At 69.0% G+C, this 20,071-nt stretch overlaps 1 protein-coding gene across 1 annotated transcript in view; it reads right to left on the minus strand.

The window, feature by feature from the left end:
• LAMA5 (laminin subunit alpha 5) overlaps nucleotides 1-20,071 on the minus strand; it is a gene marked incomplete at its 5' end in the record, with an annotated part of 49,540 nt that overhangs the window by 4,726 nt on the left and 24,743 nt on the right. The window contains 52 exons of the mRNA XM_040459754.1: nucleotides 121-283; nucleotides 359-492; nucleotides 629-782; nucleotides 857-993; nucleotides 1,124-1,294; nucleotides 1,375-1,523; nucleotides 1,614-1,793; nucleotides 2,480-2,590; nucleotides 3,161-3,263; nucleotides 3,369-3,510; nucleotides 3,815-3,969; nucleotides 4,108-4,224; nucleotides 4,339-4,535; nucleotides 4,715-4,885; nucleotides 5,518-5,629; nucleotides 5,813-5,923; nucleotides 5,992-6,143; nucleotides 6,679-6,828; nucleotides 6,919-7,099; nucleotides 7,190-7,290; nucleotides 7,482-7,696; nucleotides 7,822-7,902; nucleotides 8,105-8,232; nucleotides 8,474-8,587; nucleotides 9,064-9,294; nucleotides 9,922-10,005; nucleotides 10,110-10,211; nucleotides 10,422-10,583; nucleotides 10,726-10,866; nucleotides 11,081-11,225; nucleotides 11,423-11,627; nucleotides 11,966-12,177; nucleotides 12,294-12,409; nucleotides 13,065-13,204; nucleotides 13,750-13,876; nucleotides 13,964-14,165; nucleotides 14,247-14,344; nucleotides 15,541-15,649; nucleotides 15,738-15,898; nucleotides 16,413-16,566; nucleotides 16,668-16,774; nucleotides 16,852-16,994; nucleotides 17,251-17,389; nucleotides 17,526-17,682; nucleotides 17,785-17,884; nucleotides 18,207-18,312; nucleotides 18,401-18,453; nucleotides 18,570-18,675; nucleotides 18,909-18,961; nucleotides 19,436-19,573; nucleotides 19,648-19,782; nucleotides 19,868-20,002. Coding sequence (XP_040315688.1) covers nucleotides 121-283; nucleotides 359-492; nucleotides 629-782; nucleotides 857-993; nucleotides 1,124-1,294; nucleotides 1,375-1,523; nucleotides 1,614-1,793; nucleotides 2,480-2,590; nucleotides 3,161-3,263; nucleotides 3,369-3,510; nucleotides 3,815-3,969; nucleotides 4,108-4,224; nucleotides 4,339-4,535; nucleotides 4,715-4,885; nucleotides 5,518-5,629; nucleotides 5,813-5,923; nucleotides 5,992-6,143; nucleotides 6,679-6,828; nucleotides 6,919-7,099; nucleotides 7,190-7,290; nucleotides 7,482-7,696; nucleotides 7,822-7,902; nucleotides 8,105-8,232; nucleotides 8,474-8,587; nucleotides 9,064-9,294; nucleotides 9,922-10,005; nucleotides 10,110-10,211; nucleotides 10,422-10,583; nucleotides 10,726-10,866; nucleotides 11,081-11,225; nucleotides 11,423-11,627; nucleotides 11,966-12,177; nucleotides 12,294-12,409; nucleotides 13,065-13,204; nucleotides 13,750-13,876; nucleotides 13,964-14,165; nucleotides 14,247-14,344; nucleotides 15,541-15,649; nucleotides 15,738-15,898; nucleotides 16,413-16,566; nucleotides 16,668-16,774; nucleotides 16,852-16,994; nucleotides 17,251-17,389; nucleotides 17,526-17,682; nucleotides 17,785-17,884; nucleotides 18,207-18,312; nucleotides 18,401-18,453; nucleotides 18,570-18,675; nucleotides 18,909-18,961; nucleotides 19,436-19,573; nucleotides 19,648-19,782; nucleotides 19,868-20,002 — 7,190 coding nt within the window. The remainder of the gene's footprint in view (nucleotides 1-120; nucleotides 284-358; nucleotides 493-628; nucleotides 783-856; nucleotides 994-1,123; nucleotides 1,295-1,374; nucleotides 1,524-1,613; nucleotides 1,794-2,479; nucleotides 2,591-3,160; nucleotides 3,264-3,368; nucleotides 3,511-3,814; nucleotides 3,970-4,107; nucleotides 4,225-4,338; nucleotides 4,536-4,714; nucleotides 4,886-5,517; nucleotides 5,630-5,812; nucleotides 5,924-5,991; nucleotides 6,144-6,678; nucleotides 6,829-6,918; nucleotides 7,100-7,189; nucleotides 7,291-7,481; nucleotides 7,697-7,821; nucleotides 7,903-8,104; nucleotides 8,233-8,473; nucleotides 8,588-9,063; nucleotides 9,295-9,921; nucleotides 10,006-10,109; nucleotides 10,212-10,421; nucleotides 10,584-10,725; nucleotides 10,867-11,080; nucleotides 11,226-11,422; nucleotides 11,628-11,965; nucleotides 12,178-12,293; nucleotides 12,410-13,064; nucleotides 13,205-13,749; nucleotides 13,877-13,963; nucleotides 14,166-14,246; nucleotides 14,345-15,540; nucleotides 15,650-15,737; nucleotides 15,899-16,412; nucleotides 16,567-16,667; nucleotides 16,775-16,851; nucleotides 16,995-17,250; nucleotides 17,390-17,525; nucleotides 17,683-17,784; nucleotides 17,885-18,206; nucleotides 18,313-18,400; nucleotides 18,454-18,569; nucleotides 18,676-18,908; nucleotides 18,962-19,435; nucleotides 19,574-19,647; nucleotides 19,783-19,867; nucleotides 20,003-20,071) is intronic.

Genomic DNA, 20,071 nt, shown 5'->3' on the forward strand with positions numbered 1-20,071 from the left:
GGGGGGGCTAGGGAAAGCAGAGCAGGGTCGGTACACAGGGGGGCACTAGGGAGCGGGGGCGCAAGGTCGGTACAGGGTGGTGGGGGGAGGGGGCGCGCTGGGGCCGGGCCGCGGACGTGCCTGGTGCTGCAGGAAAAAGACGATCCCGTTGGAGGACACGAGCCGGAGCTCCTGCTCGAAACGCTTTGTGTGGCCTATCTGACTGCCCACGCTGATGCGAGCGAAGCCCGAGCCGTCCAGGTAGGAGCCATCAGTGAGCCACGGGTCCCCGGTCGCCTTGGAGCTGCAGGTCAGAGGTCACAGGGTCGGCCCAGAGTGGGCCGAGCGCAGGGGAGGGCCAGGCCCCGGCTGCACGTACCGGGCACAAGGCTTGTCCGCGGCCGTGTCCAGCTGGAAGGTCTCCTCGAAGTTATAGAGACTGAAAACCTCCTCGTTGAGCGTGTCCATCTCAATACAACCAAGGTAGCCGGGAAAGCGGAGGGGCTCCGGGGGCTGTGGGCACAGGGCACAAGTCAGGGCGCCCCTCACCCAGCGCAGACCCCAGTTGCGGCGCCCACGGTGTAGCACGCGGGACCGCAGCCACACATGGAGCAGGGCCTGGCGGGACGGAGCGCGGGCCCAGGCTCACCGCGAAGTCGCTGGGGTAGCCCCCCACGTAGAAGACGAAGTTGTCAGGATGCAGGCTAAGCAGCCCCTGGGCCCCAGGGGCCACCGTGTCGGCCTTGGTCTCATGGACCGTCTGCTTCTCCACCGTGACAGACATGTGGCCGAACTGGAGGGTCCTGAGGGCAGAGGGGGTGGTGAGGAGTGGACCCCGCCAGGTGGCCGGGGAAGCGCGGGGGGCCCGGCCACCCACCTGTCGATGCTGACTGCGGCGAACTGCTCCCCTATGTTCTCGTCCACGCTCAGGGTGGCGGGGCCTGCCTCCCCCAGGCGGTACACCCAGTGCACCTTCTGGTCGCGCAGAGCCACGCCCATGTAGTCGCCAACAGCCTGCGGAGGTGGCGGGAGATCAGCAGGAGGGGGTCCCAGCACAGCAACACCACCCACCCACCCCCCCCCCACCGCCAATCTGGTGCCTGGCTCCGCCCAGACCGCCGTGCCCGCTGTGCCCACCCAGTACCTGGCGGCTGCCCATGTACAGCACGAAGCGGTCCCCGGTGACCTGGCCAGACGCCAGCTTTGGACTCTGGAGGTAGAACTTGAGAGCGGTGTAGGCGGCGAGGTCGGAGAGGTCCCGAGGGGCACGCAGCTGCACCCCCGAGCGCCCATTGAACTTCATGGGCACCTTGACCTACGCGGGGGGTACGTGGCTCATCAGCATCCACCGTCTCACCCCCCGGACGCCCGCTCTCCCCCGGCACTCGTGCCCACCTTGCTGGCAGCCCCCCGGGCTTGGGCAATGAGCTCCCGCACGCGGCCGATGTTGGTGGACAAGGCCAGGCTGGCGTTGTGCGCCCCACGGTTTTCCAGGAGGCTCAGCTTGGCCAGCAGCCGTGGCAGCGTCTTCTCCAGGGTGGACACTGCGGGGAGCAGAGGGGGTGACCCTGATGGCCCCGTCTCACAGGCTCCCGGGCCACCCCCGTCGGGGGCACCGCACGCCAGGCGCCCACCTGAGCGGCCTGCGTCCAGGACCACCTGGCCCAGGTCCTGGCTCCGCAGGCCCCCGTACTGGCCCTGCCACCGCTCCAAGTTCTGCTGCATGTTCCGAATCCGGGACTGCACACGGGCGGCCGTGTCCTGGGCTCCAGCGGCCACGGCTTTGGCATGAGCGATCTTCCTGCTCGTCTCGTCTGTGGTGGGCAGCGGACAGGTACGTTCAGAGCAATGCAGGCAAGGACCACCCTGGCTTCACCTCCCATCCGGGGAGACCGCCAGCTCCCCCCAGAGCTCACGAGAACAAGCACTGGAAACACCACTGTCTGTCCTGTCCTGTCCTCTACCAGATGGTTCCTTTTACGCCAGCTTCTCAGACCACGGCCCGGTCACCCTAACGCCCACTCCCCATGGCCACCGTCCTTTGTCCCGGGGCCCTGCGTAAGTCTCCACGGCCCCCATTTGCAAGCTTGCTGGCACGTTCTACCCTCGAGCGGGCAGCCACACGGTCGGACCTGGGTGGGGCACACCGGTCCTTGCCCAGAGGCCTTGCCTGCGTCCTTGGCTCCGGCCACAACGGCCGCGTCGGTCCCACCTACACCTCCTGTCCTCCAACCACCCCTGTCCTCCCTTGGACATCCTTCCCGAGAGCCAGGTCCTGCCCAATGCCCCAAACCCCTGGGGGTGAAATGTCCCCACTACACACTCCCCATGCAGCCACCCTGCCCCAGAGGCAGGGTCCCAGGGCTGGGGCTACCCAAGCGTAAACACGTCCCCTGTCAGAGCCCACTGGGGAGCACGGACCAGCACGACGCCCGTGTGGGGGAGGGGTCTGTTCACCCCAGGACGAGCGGAAGATGAGGCCAGACCGAGACCAACCTACCTGTGTCCATGGCCAACATGGCCTGTACCTCCTGGACGCGGGCTGCCAGCTGCTCCTTCTTGGCCTGGGCATCTCGGAGCGGGGTCCCGGTGCCCTGGAGGGTAGCCCGCGCTGTGGCGGAAGGCAGCCTCAGCCCCGGGAGCCCCTCCTCCCCCACTCCTGGCACGCAGGCCCAGCCCTCTCTGCCGGCCCGACCAGCAGGGATGGACCCAGGCCGACATGCACACAGACGGGGAATTTGGACACGAGGGCCCCCAGCTTGGGCAGGTGCTGGAGTGACGGGCTCGCGGCAGCCACCCGGTCCCTCCACAGGCGTAATTATCCCCGTCTCGCGCATAAGAGAACGGAACCTCGGAAGAGCTGGGCCACCGCCTGGGGGCTCCCCACACCCCAAGGTTCTGGCAGCAGAGGGAGTGTTCCTGCCACCTTTTGTCATGCCACAGGCTGGTGCGCACGCACGCGGCCCCCGAATCGGGACAGGAGCAAAGACCCTTCCCGGGCCCGTTACAAGGTCAGGGCAGTGGTGGCCCTCTGCATGGCTGCCAGGGCAGCACGCGGACGGTGACCAGGATTCCCCCACAGGCAGCCCTCCCCCTCCCTCATGCCGTCGCCTACGTGAGCGGGCTCCCCAAACGTGAGCGGGCACGAAGGGCCGCCCCCGTCCCCCCGCCCAGCACTCACCACGGCCCAACCTCTGCTCCTCCCGGAGGACGGCCTCCACCAGGGCGCTGCTGTTGGCCAACAGCCGCCGGGCTCGGGGCTCCAGGCCCCGCTGCACCACCGTCTGCAGACACGGGGACGGGACCCGGGTCACACCTGCCTGGCGGGAGCCGGGGCAGGGGGAAGGGCAGGGGCTCCTGCGGGGCTGTGGGGAGGGGCGGGGCCTCACCGCCCACGTGCGGCTCGCCTCCTGCAGCGCCTGGCCAGCAGCGCCCTCCGCGGCCTGCACAGCTTGGAGGATGCTGCCGTAGGCGTTAGCGGCCTCGATGGCCCGCTGGATGAAACGGTCCCGGTTGACTCCTTGGATGATGCTGTGGGGGGTGGGAGAGGGACGCTGGCTGTGCGGCCGGGGGACCCAGACATCCTCGGGCCCTCCCTCCTGCCATCACAGCTGCCAGGCCCGCCCGCCCGCCCGCCCGCCTCCTCCAGCCCCCCACCCTTCATCCCTTCCCTGCTCCCTGCCAGGTGTGCCCTCCCTGTAGCTTATGGCCAGTTGGGGTCAGGGCTTCTGCCCAGACCTCGTGGGAAACAGCAGCCTCTCCAAGAGCCCTCCCAGACTCGCCGTGTCCCAGAGAGGACCTGGCGAGTGCCCGAGGCGCTTCTCGGGCCTCGCACCTGGTCAGGTTGAGGGCCAGCTGGTCCAGCTGCCGCGCGTGCGCCTCGGCAGCCTCCACCAGATCCACCTTGCTGCTCGCCGGGGAGAAGGCCCGCATCTTCTCCAGCAGCGGGGTCCGGGCCCCGTCCAGGTTTGCGGCCAGGTGCTCGTACTCCTGGGGGGAGGGGAGGGCTAAATGGGACCTTCAACCCGACCCCCTACTCGCTCTCATGTGATGTGGGAACCCAAAGGCGTGTCCTACGTGCAAAGCCCCAACCGGACCTGCCTGGGTGCCCCCAGCAGTGGCACTCACCTCCCTGGCCTGGTCCATGCCGTGCAGGCGCTCCGAGAGCTGGGCCAGGATGTTCCGGGCCGCCTGCAGGGTGGCACTCAGAGTGGCATTGTCCCTGGACAGCTCCTGCTTCCGTTGCTGGAGGACACGGGGAAGAAGAGGGTAACAGGGACAAAAAGATGGGACAACGTAACGAGGAGCTTGCAGGGCAGGAAGGTGAGCGGGAGAGGAAAGGAGAGGAGGGCCCCTCACCAGGACCTCCTCCAGGCGCTCCTGATTTTGGCTGTTGAGTTCCTCCGCCTCCCGAGTGGTGCCCACCGCCCGATTCAGGGCCCCTCGAAGGTCCATGAGGCCGGCCTCGTGCCGGGCCAGCTGGTCTCGGGTGCGCTCGGCCAGTGCCTGGTTCCCCTCCCAGCGGCTGGTCAGTTGTTCCTGTACGCGGGCCAGCACTGGCCAAGACCCCACACAGGGACGGGGGTTCAGGCGGAACTCCCGAGGCCCAGGTCCCGCCCAGTCCCCAATGCCCCATCTCAAGCCGATCTCAGCCATTCTGGGCTGACCATCACCCCCTGGGGCCCCCGGACCAGTCCCTCCCCATCCCTCCTTCTCTGGGGCCCACACCACTCACGTCTCCGGGCTTTGTCCAGCTCAGCCTCAGCCGCTGCTCTCGGGGCGCCCAGGTCTCGGGCCCGCATCTCCCCAAGCAGTCGCTCCACCTCGGCCAGCGTCCGGCGCACGAGCTCACCCGACGGGGCTGAGACGTTGGCCGGGAACAGGTGGCCTGTCTGGGACTCAACCTCTACAGGGGCAGGGGTGGGGTCTGTCAAGGCCAGCCCGCGGCCCAGGCCGACCTCTGCCCACTAGACCCCGCCTGAGCACGCTCAGGGCACCAGCACGTGACCCAGAAACGCCCTGGATGAGTCGAAAGACCCTGGCCCCAAGCCACGGCTGTGCTCGGCTGCTGGGCCGCCTGACCTCCTCACCCCCACCCCAAACCCTGCCGCCCATCTGCTCAGCCCGTCCCCTCGGCTTCCTTGCCTGGCCAGCTCCTGCTCCAGGACAGCAGTGGGCTGAAATCTCCCCTCCTCCCTGACCCCTGGGCCAGGCCTGCGCCCCCCAGTCTCTTCTTGTGGTGACTGATCTGTTTGTAAGTTTTTCCAGGGAATGGGGCACCGCCAGAAGGCGGCATGGTATCCCCAGAGAGAGCGCGGGCAAGCCCCACAGCATCCACCTGCCCGCTCCTCTCCGGCCACACCTGCATCCCCTCCTGCCCCCTGCGGCCCACTCAGGCATGGCACCATCTCCCCGTCGACACAGCCAACCCTGCGGGGCTCTTCGGCACCAAGCCCCCTGGAGGCAGCACTTCCGGCTCGGACCCTGAGCACCAGTCTGCTTGCCCGCCATCCCCTGCCCAGCTGGGTTCGCCCCTACCACTCAGGATGCGGTCCACAGCCCTGATGGATGCCAGCAGTGTCTGCGCCCGGCCCAGCGAGGCCTCAGTGCCGTCCAGGAGCCGGCTAGCCCGGGCTAGGGCTCTTGTGGCCTGTGGACACAGCGTCCCGTCAGAACACGGCACGGTGCATCAGGGGTGAGAGCAGACAGTCGGGGGCCCTGGGAGAGGACCTCTGGAGGTCCAGGCCGCTGTGGGAAGGGGTGTGCCAGGGGAGGAGCATCCCCGGGAGCGTTGGGGAAGGGGCCTCCCCGCAGGCGTTCCCCAGGGTCCTGCCTGGCCGTCCAGCCTCTGCGTGTCCTGTCCAAGGCCTGAGCTCTGTCGTTCCAGGGCCTTCAGCTGCTGTGCTGTCTCATGGCGGGGGCCCGGCGGACTCCGGAGCTGGCTCTGGGGAGGAGAGAAAGTGAGAACCTGTGCCCCGGGAGGACAGGCTGGGAGGCTGGACTGACACGTACCTTCAGGTCAGTGATGGAGGCATTCAGCCTGTGCAGCCGGGCCCAGGCCACCGAGCTGGTGCTGATTCCGTGCAACTGCTCCCGGATGGCAGGGAGGAGGGCGCCGGCCTGCTCTAGGTCGTCCAGGAGCAGCACCACACAGTGGTCACACACTGCAGGCAGCACGGGTGGGGGGTGGTGGAGGGGGAGTCAGTATGGGGTCGGGGGTTGGCGTGGGGCCAGGGAAGGAATCGGGGGGGATGGCGTGGTGGGGACGGGTCAGCCAAGGATCACAGAACTGGCACAGGAATGTTGAGCTACGCTGAAAGTGACGCAGTCAGTAAGGGTCAGAGGCGAGCACGGGAATCACAGGATCACCCGAGAGGTCGGCACGGACTCAGAAAGTCAGCAGGGAACTGGGCAGGTGCCAGGAAGCGGGTAGAAGGCCAGGGTGGGTCCAGGGGTGCTAAGTGCCGGTTGGGGAGTCCAGGACTTGGGGATCAGAAAGAAGCAGTGGGTCAGCATGAAGTTCAGGGACCCCTTGGAAAACTGAGAGAGAGTTGGGGTCACAGCATTTCTCTGGAAGTTGAAGTTAGCATAGGGACTGCCAAGTCACGAGGTGCTGGGACCCACACGCCCACAGGCAGACCTGGGAGGATGCGGGGACGGGCGTGGCTGGCGGAGCAGGGCCAGAGCGCAGGGGCGCACCTTCGCAGTGGACGCCGCGGTCCCCAGGCCCGTCGGGCACCGGCACCTGGTGCTGGTGACTGCAGGTGTCACAGCGCTCCCCGCTGAGCCCGGGGGGGCACGTGCAGCGGCCGGTGTGCAGGTCACAGTGGCCCCCTTGGCACCGGCAGCCTAGGTACAGAGGGCCGGGGTGAGCGCTGGCAAAAGGTCCCGGGGGCGGGGTGGGGGGGGCCGGCCACCCCACGGCTCCCTGGTACTCACGCCTGCAGCCCTGCTCGGGGCGCCCCCAGTGGCCCGGGGCGCACTCACGGCACTGGGGCCCTCCCGCCCCTGGCCGGCAGCGGCACTGACCACTCTGGGGGTGGCACTCAGAGCCCTCCGCGGCTGGTCCGCAGGCACAAGGGCGGCAGCCCCCACAGCTCTGGAAGCCGAAGTGTCCTTCCTGCGGCACAGACTACCTTGACGGCGGGGCACCCCCCGGCTGGGAGGCCCCGCCCCTCAGCCGCAGGCCCCGCCCCCCAGGCAGCCCTACCTGACAGCGGTCACAGCGTGGGCCTGTCACGCCTGGCTTGCACACACAGTGCCCGCTGTGGGGGTCACAGGTCTCCGTCCCGCACGGGGAGCAGTCACACCCTGCAGAAGGGGTGCCGCGGCAAGAGCCCTGAAGCCCCCTCCCTCACCGGGCTCCTCCTCGCCACTGCACTCGGACCTGAGCCCCTCACTCCGCCCGGCCGTCCCCCCCCCCCCCCCCACCCCCCGGGGGCCCCCCCGGGGGCCTGCTCGCCGCCCCCCCCCCCGCCCTCCCCCGCGGCCCCCGCGCCTACGGGTGCAGTTGCCGGGCAGCAGGGCGTTGCCGTAGAAGCCGGGGGCGCAGCTCTCGCAGCGGGGCCCAGCGGTGTGGCGCAGGCAGCCGCGGCAGGCGCCCGTCAGGGGGTCGCAGTCGCTGAAGAGCAGGTTGGGGTCACCGTTGCCACTGCAGTCGCACGGCTGGCATGAGCTGCCCAGCACCATAGGGTTCCCGAAGAAGCCCGGCGCGCACCTGGGGACGGTGGCAAGGTGAGCAGCCTGTGTCCCTCCGCCCACCCGCACGCACGCCCACCCGGACGCATGCCGACTCACGCGCGCGCCCCCCACAGCCCCCGCCCCCACGCCCAGCTAGCTCACCGCTCGCAGGAGGCGCCCGCATAGCCGGGTTTGCAGAGACACTGTGTGCGGCCACCTCGCGGGACGCAGCCCACCGCGAAGCTGCGGGGACGGAGATGGTCTTGTTACCGCGGTGCACCCGCCAGGGGCCCCGACCCGGAAAGCCCACCTCAGCTGTCCCGGCCTCCAGAGGGCAGTGCTGACCCAACCGGGTAGGGGACGGTGACCTTCCACACTGGGCTGTCAGGGAGCGTGGCCACCAGCCGCCCTTTGGGGGGACCCTGGACCGGCTGGCCCAGCTTACTTGTTGGAAGGCACGGCGAGGGGGCAGGGGCAGCTGACACAGGGGGCCGTCGGGTCCTCGGACCCACTGCGAACAAAGCCAGCCTGGCACTGCTCGCAGCGGTCGCCCTCGGTGTTGTGCTGGCAACCCTGGGGCGGAAGGCACAGGTGGGGGCGCTGACGACACAGGCCCTGCTCCTCACAGCAGGGCCTGACCGGCCCTCCCGCCAGCCGTGCTAGGGACTCTGTGCCCAAGACCAGCCGGTGGCCCCGCCCAGGACACCTCCCTGCACCCGCACCCCAGTGTGGCCACAACCGCTGATCCAAGGGCCCTGGTCTCCCCGAGTCTGTGTCTCGGTGGGCTGCCCGGCCTCTGCTGGGCCCTACTCACCTCGCAGACGCCCGAGCCGGGGAGGCAGCGGTCTGAGTGGCCGTGGCACTGACAGGGGACACAGCGACCCAAGAAGAGACCTTTGACGTCCCGGTAATAGCCGGGGGCACACTCCTGGGGGCAGGGGCACAGTGGTCAGGAAAGGAAGCAGAGCCAGCCCCAGAGCGCAGACGAGGGACCACGCTCTCAGGCCCTCAGGAACCCTGCCCCGACCGGCTGGAGCCATGAAGTCAGATCCCCAAAGGCACATGGAAGCCCTGACTCCGGTGAGCAGCCCCCCAACGTGGGCTGGGCCGCCTCTCTCTCCTCCAGATGCCTCTTCTGAGTGGGCGGGTGCTCAGTGACGAACCCCTCGGACAGACAAGCAGGTGGACGAAGGCGTGAAGGGGAGGAGGGCGGGCAGGCGTGGGACGCGGCGACGCCGGGGTGGACCCGCGGACGCAGGCGGACCAGGCAGTGAAGGGATACGGCGCAGCCGTGCGTACGGAGGGCCAGGCAGGGACACGGGTGACAGGGGAGGGGCAGACAGATCAGCCGGCGGGCGGGAGGTGAACGGGGAGACGGAACGTGGCCGCCTGCCCCCACCTCACCTGGCAGGAATCCCCAAGGTAGTTGGCAGGGCACATGCACGACTCCACGTTGCTGGCTGGAGGCCCCCCGCCCGCCTCGCCGGCCACCTCCAGCGCCACCCTGCGCAGGGAGACGGCCGAGGAGGTCTGGGAGAAGAGAGCGCGAATGTGCAGCTCCTCCAGGCCCGCCAGTACCATCATGAGCTCCTCGCGGGACACGGCGCTGTGGGTCTCCGTGTGCCGGAAGTTCCCCTGTGGGCCGTGACGGTGCTCAGCGGGGCAGGACGGGTGACTTCGGGGCCAGAACAGCCCAACCACCCGTGGGGGGACCGGCCCCCGGCCCCCCACCTCCCACGGAGCACAGACACCACCTCCAGACGTGGTAAGGATTCAAACACATGGAGGAGATGCTTTGAATTTTAGAACAAAACGTAGGTGAGCGCTTTCTGATTCCAGAGACTGACACGTGAACGAGACACAAAAACACTAACCACACGTGAAAAATCAAGAACTCTGAATCCGTTAAACATCTGAATTTCCGTTCACCCGGAGACACCTCAGAGACCCAGACAGGCCACGAGCTGGGAAGAGAGCCGCTGCTCCCGAGGTAGACACGGGGGGGGGGGGGGGGGTGGGCCGGGGCAGCTGCTCGGCCATTGGGGGTCAGGGCCCCGCGGGCCGGCAGGCGGCCGGGAGCGCCACGGGCACGGGCGGCCAGAGCAGCGGGTGGCGATGCGTGCGGGGGAGGGGCCGAGCTCCCTCTCCCAGGCCCCGTTTTCTGTCCCGGAGAGCGGGCATGGCAGCCTCGGGCCCCCCGGGCTCCCCCGGGCCGTGCCAGGATCCAGGATGGCCCCGGGTGCCCGGACCAGCTCTGCTCACCTCCACCAGCTGCAGCTGCCCGCGGTGGACGTGGCCGGGCGCCGGGTACGCCGGCTCCAGGAACATGATGCTCATCTGGTTGCCCTGGGGAGGCGCGCGGGCAGATGAGGGCCGGCAGCCGGGCCGCCCGCCATCCCGCTCGGCGGTGCCCTCCAGCCCGCGCGGCCACACCCGCCCCGTCCGGCTACCTGCAGCACTACGTCCGGCCTGCTTTCCATGGGGATGAACACGTCTCCCCGCTGGGTCTCCGAGTGAAGTTCGTAGCGGAGGGTCCCGCCATAGGATGACACCTGGAGGCAGGGCGGAGAGACGTGACCCGGCCAGACCCTGACCGCGGGCCCAGGGTCACCAGCAACGGGGCTGGGCTGGGCCCCGGGCACCCTCACAGAGCCCCTATCCCGCCCTGGACGTGGGCACCTCACCGCTGTCCTCCCCCAGCCTCCAGGGGGTTCCTGGACACCCTCACAGTGCCGTGCCCAGGGCCGGCCTCGCTCGCTCACCTTGTCCCCCAGGTAGGAGGGTGGGGCCTGCCAGTACAGCTCAGGGAAGGCCTCGGCCCCGAGCCGCAAGTCGGCGTAGAGCAGCTCCGAGGCCGCCCGCAGCTCGTGAGGCACCACCTGCCGGTCGCTGCTCAGCAGCGTCCAGCCCTCCATGTCCACAAGCTGTGGGCACACAGGAGGGGCGCAGGGTGAGCACCCTCACGTGCCACGGGGCCCGTCCCGCACCCGGGGCCTGCCGGTTGGGGGTCACGTGTCCCCTCTGGGAGGCGGCCCTGCCCCAGTCCAGGTCCTGCTGACTGCACACCTCCCGGCGGGTGTGGGCCGAGCTCCCGCAGCGCTCGGTGGCCCCGAAGCAGAAACAGCGGGTGCAGCCTTTTGGGTTGGCAGCGTCCAGGAAGAAGGTCCCCAGGCGGCACTGGTCACACCTCAGGCCCTGCACGTTCTCCTGGGGGCGGGTGGACAGGGCAGGTCGGTCGGCCACGTGCTGTGGGCTCGACCACCCTGGCTCGCCGTCACCCGCTCGCTGACGGGCTGAGTCCCCAGAAGCGGCCAGGAAGCCCCCAGTGCCCCCAGAGGAGGAGTTTCAGCGGCTGAGGCAACACAGGAGGTGGGGCATCAGGCCGTGGAGGCCACGTAGGCACCCCCCTCCGGCCCCTCACCTTGCAGTAGCACTGGCCCGTGAGGGGGTCGCACACGCCGGGCGTGGAGCCCGCTTCATGGCAGTCACAGGGGCGACAGCTGGGGTAGCCGTGGAAGCCAGGAGCACAGGTGTCACAGCGGCGCCCGGCCACATTGGGTCTGCACCTGCCAGAGGAAGTTCAGACGCTGGCCGGGCCTCCCCTCCACGCTTACTGAGACCACAGGTGGCTCCCAAGGCAGCGGATCCCCAAGGTGTAACCCCCACTCCAGACCTGGCGGGGGGTGCTCTCAGTGGCAATGCCATCCATCCCTGACCCAGGACCGACCCCGGGCCATGGTGACAGCCCCACTGCCCAGCTCACTTGCACTGGCCACTGTCCATGTCACAGGTGGGATCCGTGAGCTCCTGGACACCAGGCCCCGAGCAGTTACACTCCTCACAGCCAACCAGGGGGTGGCAGCCAAAGGTCTGGGGCTGACAGACGATGCAGTCGGGCGGGACGGTGCGAGGCGGGCAGACACAGCGGCCGGTGAGCTCATCACACAGGCGGCCTCGGCAGTCACAGGCTGCAGAGCACGGGCGTGGTGAACCCTCTGCCCCATCAGAGGCCGGGGGTCCGGGCCCGAGGACACCCCACCCCATCCCACCCCGGCCCGGTTTCGCCAAGCTCCAGGCCGCCTGGCCCAGGCGGCTCCTCTGATGTGCGGTCAGTTGCGAAGAATCGCTGTCCGGTCCCCGGACCCTGCCTGACAGCCAAGCCACGGGCTGCCTGAGGTCCTACAGACGGGGCAGCAGAGCTCTAGAACTTTCTCCTGGCCACCGTACCCACACTTCCTTCCACTGGGAAGCCTCCTTGGGATTAGGACCCTCCTTCGCTGGCACCCCCGGGGGCTCAATTACTCACGCCTGCAGCTGGGGAAGCCCCAGTAGCCAGTGGCACAACGGGAGCAGTCACGGCCGATGACATGGGCACGGCAGGGACACTGGCCCCCAAAGGGCTCACATGTGGGGCCCGTGGCTCCCATTTCATGGCAGCCACAAGGCCGAGCCCCGTTGTTATAGAAGAGAGAGAGAGAGGAGGCTGCATCACGACAGAACTGGGACGAGCTGCTGGGGCTGGGGTGAGAACCAGGTGGTGAGGCCAAGTCCCCATCCAGAGCCCCGCCCCAGCCCCGCCCCACCCCGGAGCCCCGCCTCCAGCCCCGCCCCGGCCCCAGCCCAGCCCAGCCCACCTGATGTGGTATCCCTGGCTGGCACACTGGCTGATGAAGTCGTAGGATTTGTCCAGGGGCTCCTCTCGGAGGTAGCTGGAGCCGTAGGCCTCCTCGGGGACCACCAGCACATACTCCTAGAGCACCAAGGCCTGGTCACCTTCCCGTGGGCCCAGGGGAGGACCCAGGTTGGGGAAGTATACCAGAGCCTGCCGGAAGCAGCACATCACGAAGGGGGGCGGGGGGGTCTCTGTGACCGGCCAGGGTCCAGCCAGGCAGCTAAGACAGTAGTGGCCGCACCACACCCAACCTGGGCCCCAGCAAGGCTGGCAGGTGTTGGGTGCCCAGTGGGCTGCTCTGAAGGGAGGTCGGCTTCTGGGGCCTAATGGACGCTTGGGGTTGTGATGCCCAGCGATAAAGAAACGCCCAGCCTCTTGCTGCCCCCCTCCCATCCTTGTCTGCCAGACATGCCTTTGCCCTCCCTCTCCATCCCTCTAGGCCGCCTCCTCCGAGAAGGCCACCCTGACCAGCAGGCTCCAGGGGGATAGCAGGCAACGTCTTGGCTCTTAGATACCCTCCCACCTCCACCAGCCTCACAGCCTGGCCCGGAGGTCCGTGGAGCCCGCTCTCCCTGGCACCTGGCGTGGGGCTGGGCCACGCAGATGGACACACCCTGCCTGAGCCTGAGGTGACCGATGGTGTGACGCGTTCAGGACATCCATACCCGGAGACACTAGCCCCACGTCAGGCCCCAAGACATCTGCGTGCAGACATGGCGTCCTCGGGACTTACCAGCCAGAGCCACCGGCCCTCGGGCACACGCACGGTCACGGTGAGCTCGCTGTCGGTCACATCCAGGACGGTCTGGCCCTCACACACCACCAGGGTGCGGCAGCCGTAGCCGTGTGGGCAGAAGCTGGCGTTGGCGTGGCCTGGAGGGGGATGAAAAGGCAGGTCGGCGCACACCCTCCACGCCCCACAGACCGGCCGTGGCCCCGTGGCCTCATTCCGGAGTCGCTCCCGGAGCCACCAGGGAGGAAGAGATGGCCACGGGACAGCGCCCTGCCCACCAAGGGGCGTGCATCTGCGATGCACAAGGCGGACATGTGACCGCGCATCAGGCCTCTCTGGCTGGGCCCGCTAGGCACGGGTCCCGAGCCCGGCCGAGCAAAAACGAAGCAGACACACGTGTGAGAACACAGGTGCCGTCGACACGTGTCCCACGGTGAACCCGGGATTACCCGCCTATGTGACAGGGCGAGCCCCGACTCTGGAAGGGAATCAAGGGAATCCGGGAAGGGGGCCCGGAGGCTGGGGCTGCCGCCTGCCCTGGGCCCTGGGCCCTTCCTCTGAGAGCGGACACCTCTCGCGATGTCCGCACCTTGCGATGACCACACGAGGGGCCGTGTGAAGAGACCCCCGACGGGCTGGCTCCTCGTCCGGGGGTCCGCCCCCATGGCCCGCCCCTGCCACTCACCCTGCCAGACTCGGCCCCCGCTGACGAGGACCTCCACGGTGAAGGTGGGGTGCGCCGGCTGGTAGCCATGCAGCAGGAAGGCGTAGCGGCCCAGCGCAGGCACGTGGGTGGTGAAGACCACAGTCCCCTGCAGAGAGAGGCTCCGCTGAGCGGGCGCGGGGGTAGGAGTGCGAGCCGGGCTGGAGGGTGGAGTCCTCCCGGCCTGGGCCCTCACCTGGGGGTGGCGCAGCAGGGTGGGCTCCACGTCGGGGTCCACGGCAGTGGAGGGCCGAGGCTGGGGCCCTGGCGGGAGCGCGCCGGGCGTGAAGTCCTGCGAGCGGGCCAGGGGGAGGCCGGGAGGCAGCGGCAGCACGCGGCAGTCCCGCAGGATGATGGGCTGGGGCGGCTTCGGGAAGCGCGACGGCAGGCAGGTGGCACTGGAGGGGGCGCGGGAGTGAGTCCCTGCGGGCCGGCCGGTGTGCCCCGCCAGCGGTCCCGGCCCCTCCCGGCCCCGCCACCTGCTGGGCTCGAAGGCACCGTGGCTGCTGACACAGCGGACCCGGGGCTCCACGAACTCCAAGCTGAATGTCTCCGCGGGCACCAGGGTGACGCTGTGCTGTGGACAGAGAGCCAGGCGTGGACGTGCGCGTGGGACCCTCCCACACCCCGCGTCGGCCCCGCGTCCCACTCTCCGCGCCTAGTCCCTGGTTCCTCTGGCTGCACGAACACTGGCCCTCGACTGCACAGTCTAGACCAGAGCCCTTCTCAGCTCTCCTCGGGGCCACCCTCCTGTCTCCCCTCCGCCATCCATCCTGTCACTCTCTGCGGCTCCTCGACCGCGACCTCCCCCTCAGCTCCAGCAACAGTATTTTGTGTGGCAAATACAACAAACGCGAGACACCAAAGCTGCCCAGGAAACCCCACAGTGGAGGCGGGGACACCTGCCCTGTGCGATTCCGGTAACAAAGCTCCAGAACGTACTGATGGGATGGCGCGGTCAGTGCCGGGGGGGTGGCCACGGGGGCCGAGGGGCATCGGGGGGGAGGGGGGGCGTGCTGCTTCCCGGCCTGGGTGTGGGGGGTGAGGGAGAGCCACGCTGGGCTGTGCACGCGAGGCAGGTCTGGGTCCCCGCCACAGGGCTGAGCATAGACGCAGGCGCCCTGACGTCAGCTAGTCCGGCGGGAGCCCTGCGGCCGTGTCTTCAGCAACACGCGTGAAACACACCAGCCCCAGAAAGCGCACGGAGGGGGTGCGGCGGGCAGCCACGGGGCTCCCTTTCCCTTTGTGAGTCTTTCCCGACATGCGACGCTTTTACAACAGCATGTGCAGGAGAAGATCCATTTTTTAAAGGGCGGGAAACGTAACACTGGTCTTGGGAGAGCGAGCGTCACCCGCCCTGAGCTTTATCGAGGGCACGTCTCCGCTCGCTCCTGGGCGTCCGCGACGTTAGCACAGCGTGATGCTTCGTGCCCAGGCAGGTGCAGGGGCCCGTGTCGCGGCAAGGTCGTCCTCGTTCTCAGAGCACGGAGGACGACCAGGAGCCAACGACCCCGCCGAACAGACCCCTTCACACCGCGATGTTCTTGCAAATCGTACCAGGAGGCGGTTTTTTGTTAACATAGTTACTTTCTCCTCCTCTCCAATCCCCCCGCACACCCCCTCCCCACGAGCCGTGCGCGCACTAACGGTGGGGCGGCTGCTGGGCACCTGGGCTCCCCACACTCTTCTACTTCTATGCCGTCTGAAATCTTCCGAAAGGCCTGAAGCCACAGGGGGGCCCTGGGGCCTATGCAGGTCGGGTCAGGGCCTCACCAGGAAGAAGCGTGCCTGCTTGGCCGTGAGCCGGACGCTGGCCTCCGTGTCCAGGTGGAAGACCGCCAGGTGGTGCTGCGTGTCCAGGGCGGCGCCCCGGCACAGGGTGCTGGGGACGGGGGCGGGGTGGTCAGCGGGGGGCCCAAGCCCTCCCACACGTCCCCCCCAGACCCGAATCCTCTCCCACTCCCACAGACCTGTAGAGGCAGGGGTGCAAAGTGAGTGCCCCCTGCTGAGGGGCCCGCCGAGGGACGTGCACGCCTACGCCCACCTCCTGGCGGGCGTCCTCATTGGCATACTCCACCACCAGGACGTAGCGGCCCGGCTGTGGCACAGCCACCTGAAGCTGAACGTCCACCTGGGAGTGGGGGGGACAGAGTGATCAGAGGCCCCACCGGCAGAACGAGACCCCGTGCACTCCCTGGACACCCCTGGGCACAGCCCTTACAGCCTCCCCCCTCCCAGGTCTGAGTCTGCACCTGCTTGCACTCCTCCCAGGACACCCCCATGGCCACTTGGCCTCCAACCTCTGCTCACTCCAAGCCTCCCCCGCCTTCCCAAGGCCTCTTGGCCTCAGTGCTGCTGAGTGCTTGCTGCCCGGAGGCCCAGCCTGGGTCTTCAGAGAGAACAAATGACTCTCTGCCTCCTCGCGATAAGCTGGAGGGGCGGGGGGGGGGGGGGGTCAGCGACACCCCATTTACAAATGAGGCTCCAAGGCTGTTCTGACTCCCGACGTCAAACCTGTGGCCCTGCCTGCACCTGTGTGCCGTCACCGCGGCACGGGCCCTCCCTCCCCCAACCTCCAGCCAAGGGCACGCCTTCCCCCGATCTTGACCCTGCCTGCCCCTCTGTGGGGTCCCAGGGACACGCACGTCACTGCCCAGGCAGGCGGCCAGGGGCGGGTGCGAAGGGCTGAGCTGCTCCGTGGGGCACGGCCAGGGCAAGCTGTTGTCACGGCGACACAGGGCCTCGGTTCCTGCAGCTGAGGGGAAGCCATCCAGGGGCAGGTGCGTGTAGAGGAGGCAGCTGGGTTGGGAGGAGGGCGGGGGACACAGAATGCCGTCAGCAGGGACACGCAGTGGGCACAGTGAGGGTCAGGCCTCCACCCCCACCAGGCCGGCCCTCACTTCTCCCTGAAGCGCTGCTCAGCAGGCCGGAACGTGCAGGCCTCGGTCACCCGCAGCTGCAGGACGGCCGCCTCGTAGTAGGTGCTGGGTAGAAGGACCACATAGTCCTGGCGGGTGGGGGGAGAGGTAGGTACTAGGGCCCCGTCCGCGGGCCCTGATCCACCCCGCTCAGCCCCCGCCTCACCAGGAGCACCCCCTCAGCCTCCACGAGCAGGGCCCAGGCGCCGGGGTTCAGCACAAAGGGCTCCCCAAAGCCCCTCTGGGGCACGGTGACAAAGGCAGGCTCCGTGCTGGGTGGGAAGGTGACAGGCTGGCTCTGCTCCGTACCTGGGGACGTGGACCGTGAGACTCCTAGTCTCAGCCCACGGGCCACCCCGGGCTGCAGCTCCTCCAGGGCACAGACCGGCCCCCCACCCACACATGGGCCCCCAGTGGGGCTGGAGCAGAAGTGGGAGGGTAGGGGGTGGGGCAGGAGCAGCTGGGGCGGGGCTGGGCGGGGCTAGGGCGGGGGGGCGGGGGGGGGGGGGGGGGCGGGCAGCGGGGCTGGGGCGGGGCGGGCGGCGAGAGGCCCCCAGGCACTCACAGTTGGCGCAGGTGGCAAACTTGCCCTCCTCCTGCACAGAGACTCGCCCGCTCACACTGCTGGGCCCGCGGTTGACGAACCGGAAGACGAGCCGGAAGAGGTCAGGGGAGGTCACGTTCAGCCTCACCACGATCCTGGGCTGGGGGGGAACGAGGGCACAGAGAGTCGGGGTCGCCCCTCCCTGGCCACTCCCAGCCTGGTCCCCTCCCCAGCCCGTCTGCCGGCCGCAGTGGGGACTCGACACTGAGACCTGGGCCGGGCAGCTCCCCACCCACCTGGATGGGCGACATTTGCGCGTAGCCCCTCCAGCCGAAGCTCTCGAACTCGAGGGGGTTGAAGCCGAAGCGCACGGTGCGGCCCTCGGGCGTGGCCGCCTCCTCCAGCTCCAGGCGTAGGTCGTGTAGGTCAGGGAGGTAGTGGTCCCGCGCCGGCCTGGCCACGACAGGGGCGGTCAAGGGCAGTCCCCCGGGGCCCCTACCGGACGAGCTGCCTCTCCGGCCCCCTGCCCTCCAGCCCCCGGGGTGGGGCACCCACTCGGCACAGGTGAGGCCCTGGGTGTTGGGGCGGCACCGGCAGGTGCCCGTCCGCGAGTCACAGCCCTGTCCCAGCGCACCGCCAACGTCACACCGGCAGCCTGCGACGGGAGGGAGCCAGGTCAGTGCCGCCCACCCCCAGCCGGCCTTGGCGCTTTTCCCACACCGGGCCCGGGCCCCTGGGGCTCGGTCTACCATCTGCAGAGAGCAACAGGGCCACAAAGTCCACTCCCACGACCCGCAGGGGTCGCCTGGGGCTCCGGACAGTGATGAGACCCTGGGGCCGACTAGTGACGTCTGCCAGGGGCACAGGACAGAGAGGGAGGCCCCCGTGCCCAGCACAGGCCTGGCCAGGCTTTCGGAGGCTGCCCGACGAGTGCCCGCACGACAGCCAGGCCCTCCCCACGGGACGCAGTCACTCACTGCGGCAGCCAAAGTAGTCAGCTCGGTCCAGCCCGAAGAAGCCGTCCCGGCACGCTGCGCAGGCCTGGCCACACACGTGAGGCTTGCAGGAGCACTGGCCGTCGCCCTGTGGCGGGCGAAAAGGTGAGACCAAGCAGGGAGGGTCGGGATGCGCCTGCCCCACAGCCCCCGGGCACCTTGGCCCCCAGACTCACCGGCCGGCATTCGGCGACTCCACCCAGCGTGCCCCGGGGATCACAGCTGCAGCCTAGGGGAGAGGCAGAGCGGGCCTGGACCCTGTGGGGCTAGCACTCGCCTCCCTACACCGCTCCCGTGCCCCAGAGCCTCCCCAGCACTCCGACACCCACCCACCCCCAGACTCACGGGTGCAGCCCTCGGGGTTGCTGGGACTCAGCCCCCAGAACCCGGGTTTACAGCGATCGCAGCTCAGCCCCTCCACATGAGCCCGGCACGTGCAAGGGGCCTGTGCCTGGGAGAAGATGAGACTGAGGGTCGGAATGGGTCCCTGCCCTTCTACCCGAAACCCTTAGCCCTGGAGCCCCAACCCTGCCCCATCTCGGGCATGTCCCTGGGATGCAGACTGAGGACCAGCCAAGGGAACAAACGGGCCCTGAGGTTGCCAAGGCGACAGGGCAGCAGGGGAAGCGATGGTCTCCCTGGAGGTGACAGGCTGAACTCCACTGAGGGCTGACCTGGGCTCACCTCAGGACGGGTGTGATCGGCCGGGGCCAGGCCGGCAGGGTGGCAGGACCCGGCTGTGGGGAGACACGGGCTCTGGTCACTTCTCAGTCACTGACTCAGGGCCGAGGGCTTCCCCGGGCCCGGCCAGGACCCACGGCTCCGTGGGAGCCAGCACACGTGCCTCCCACTCATGTGAACAGGCGTGCAAACACGTGCAGGGTGCCTCTGTGCTCTGGTTCCCTCGGCTACAAAGACACGTGCCCTCCCCCGCCATAGGGAACATGCAAACGTGTGAACACACGCTGTAAGCGCACAGAGCACGTGAACACGGCGAGGGAGCACGCGCTCCCAAGAACAATCACGTGAAAACGTGTGCGCGCACTCACGAGGCCCACAGACGCACATACGTGGCACGCGGGCCCCCACATGAGCACAGGGCGTGAACGGCCACACGAACGCACGTGTGAGCACACACAGCGCGTGGACGGGCGTGGGCACACAGGAACGAAGGGGCAACTACACGGACCACGCACCCGCGCCGGCCTCACCTTCACAGGAGGGGAAGTTGTAGGCACCGGGCACGCAGGCGTCACATCGCAGCCCCGTCACGTGGGGCCGGCAGCTGCACTGCCCGCTGCGGGGGTCACAGGCCGCGTGCAGGGAGCCCTCGGTGGAGCAGCGGCAGGCTGGGTGAGAAAGGCAGGGTGTGGGCGGGCAGGAGGGACGTGGCCGCCCACCCTCCCCCCGCGAGGACACTCACGGGCACAGTGGGGGAAGCCGTGGAAGCCGGGACTGCATTCCTGGCAGGTAGCGCCCGTGTAGCCGGGGCGACAGAGGCACACGCCCCCTGCCCCGCAGAGCTGGTCCAGGGCACCCCGGGGGTCGCAGGTACAGGCTGCGGGTGACACGGGGTTAGGCCCGGGGCGCCTGTGGGTGGCCCTCCCACTCCACCCGGGGCCCCGCCCTGGCCCTCCGCTCACCGTGGCAGTCGGGGTAGCCATGGTGGCCCGGGCTGCAGCGGTCACAGTGAGGGCCGTCGAACCCTGGCCGGCACGGGCAGCGGCCGGCCTCATCACAGCCCTCCGGCAGGGTCCCCACGGGGCTGCAGCCACACACTATAGAGGGAAGGAGCACATGGGGGCCCCCTGAGCCAGGCAGGCCACGCCCTGGGCCCCACACACCCC

Source organism: Herpailurus yagouaroundi, unplaced genomic scaffold, assembly GCF_014898765.1.
Source record: "Herpailurus yagouaroundi ecotype Mexico unplaced genomic scaffold, PumYag 246, whole genome shotgun sequence".
Taxonomy (NCBI): domain Eukaryota; kingdom Metazoa; phylum Chordata; class Mammalia; order Carnivora; family Felidae; genus Herpailurus; species Herpailurus yagouaroundi.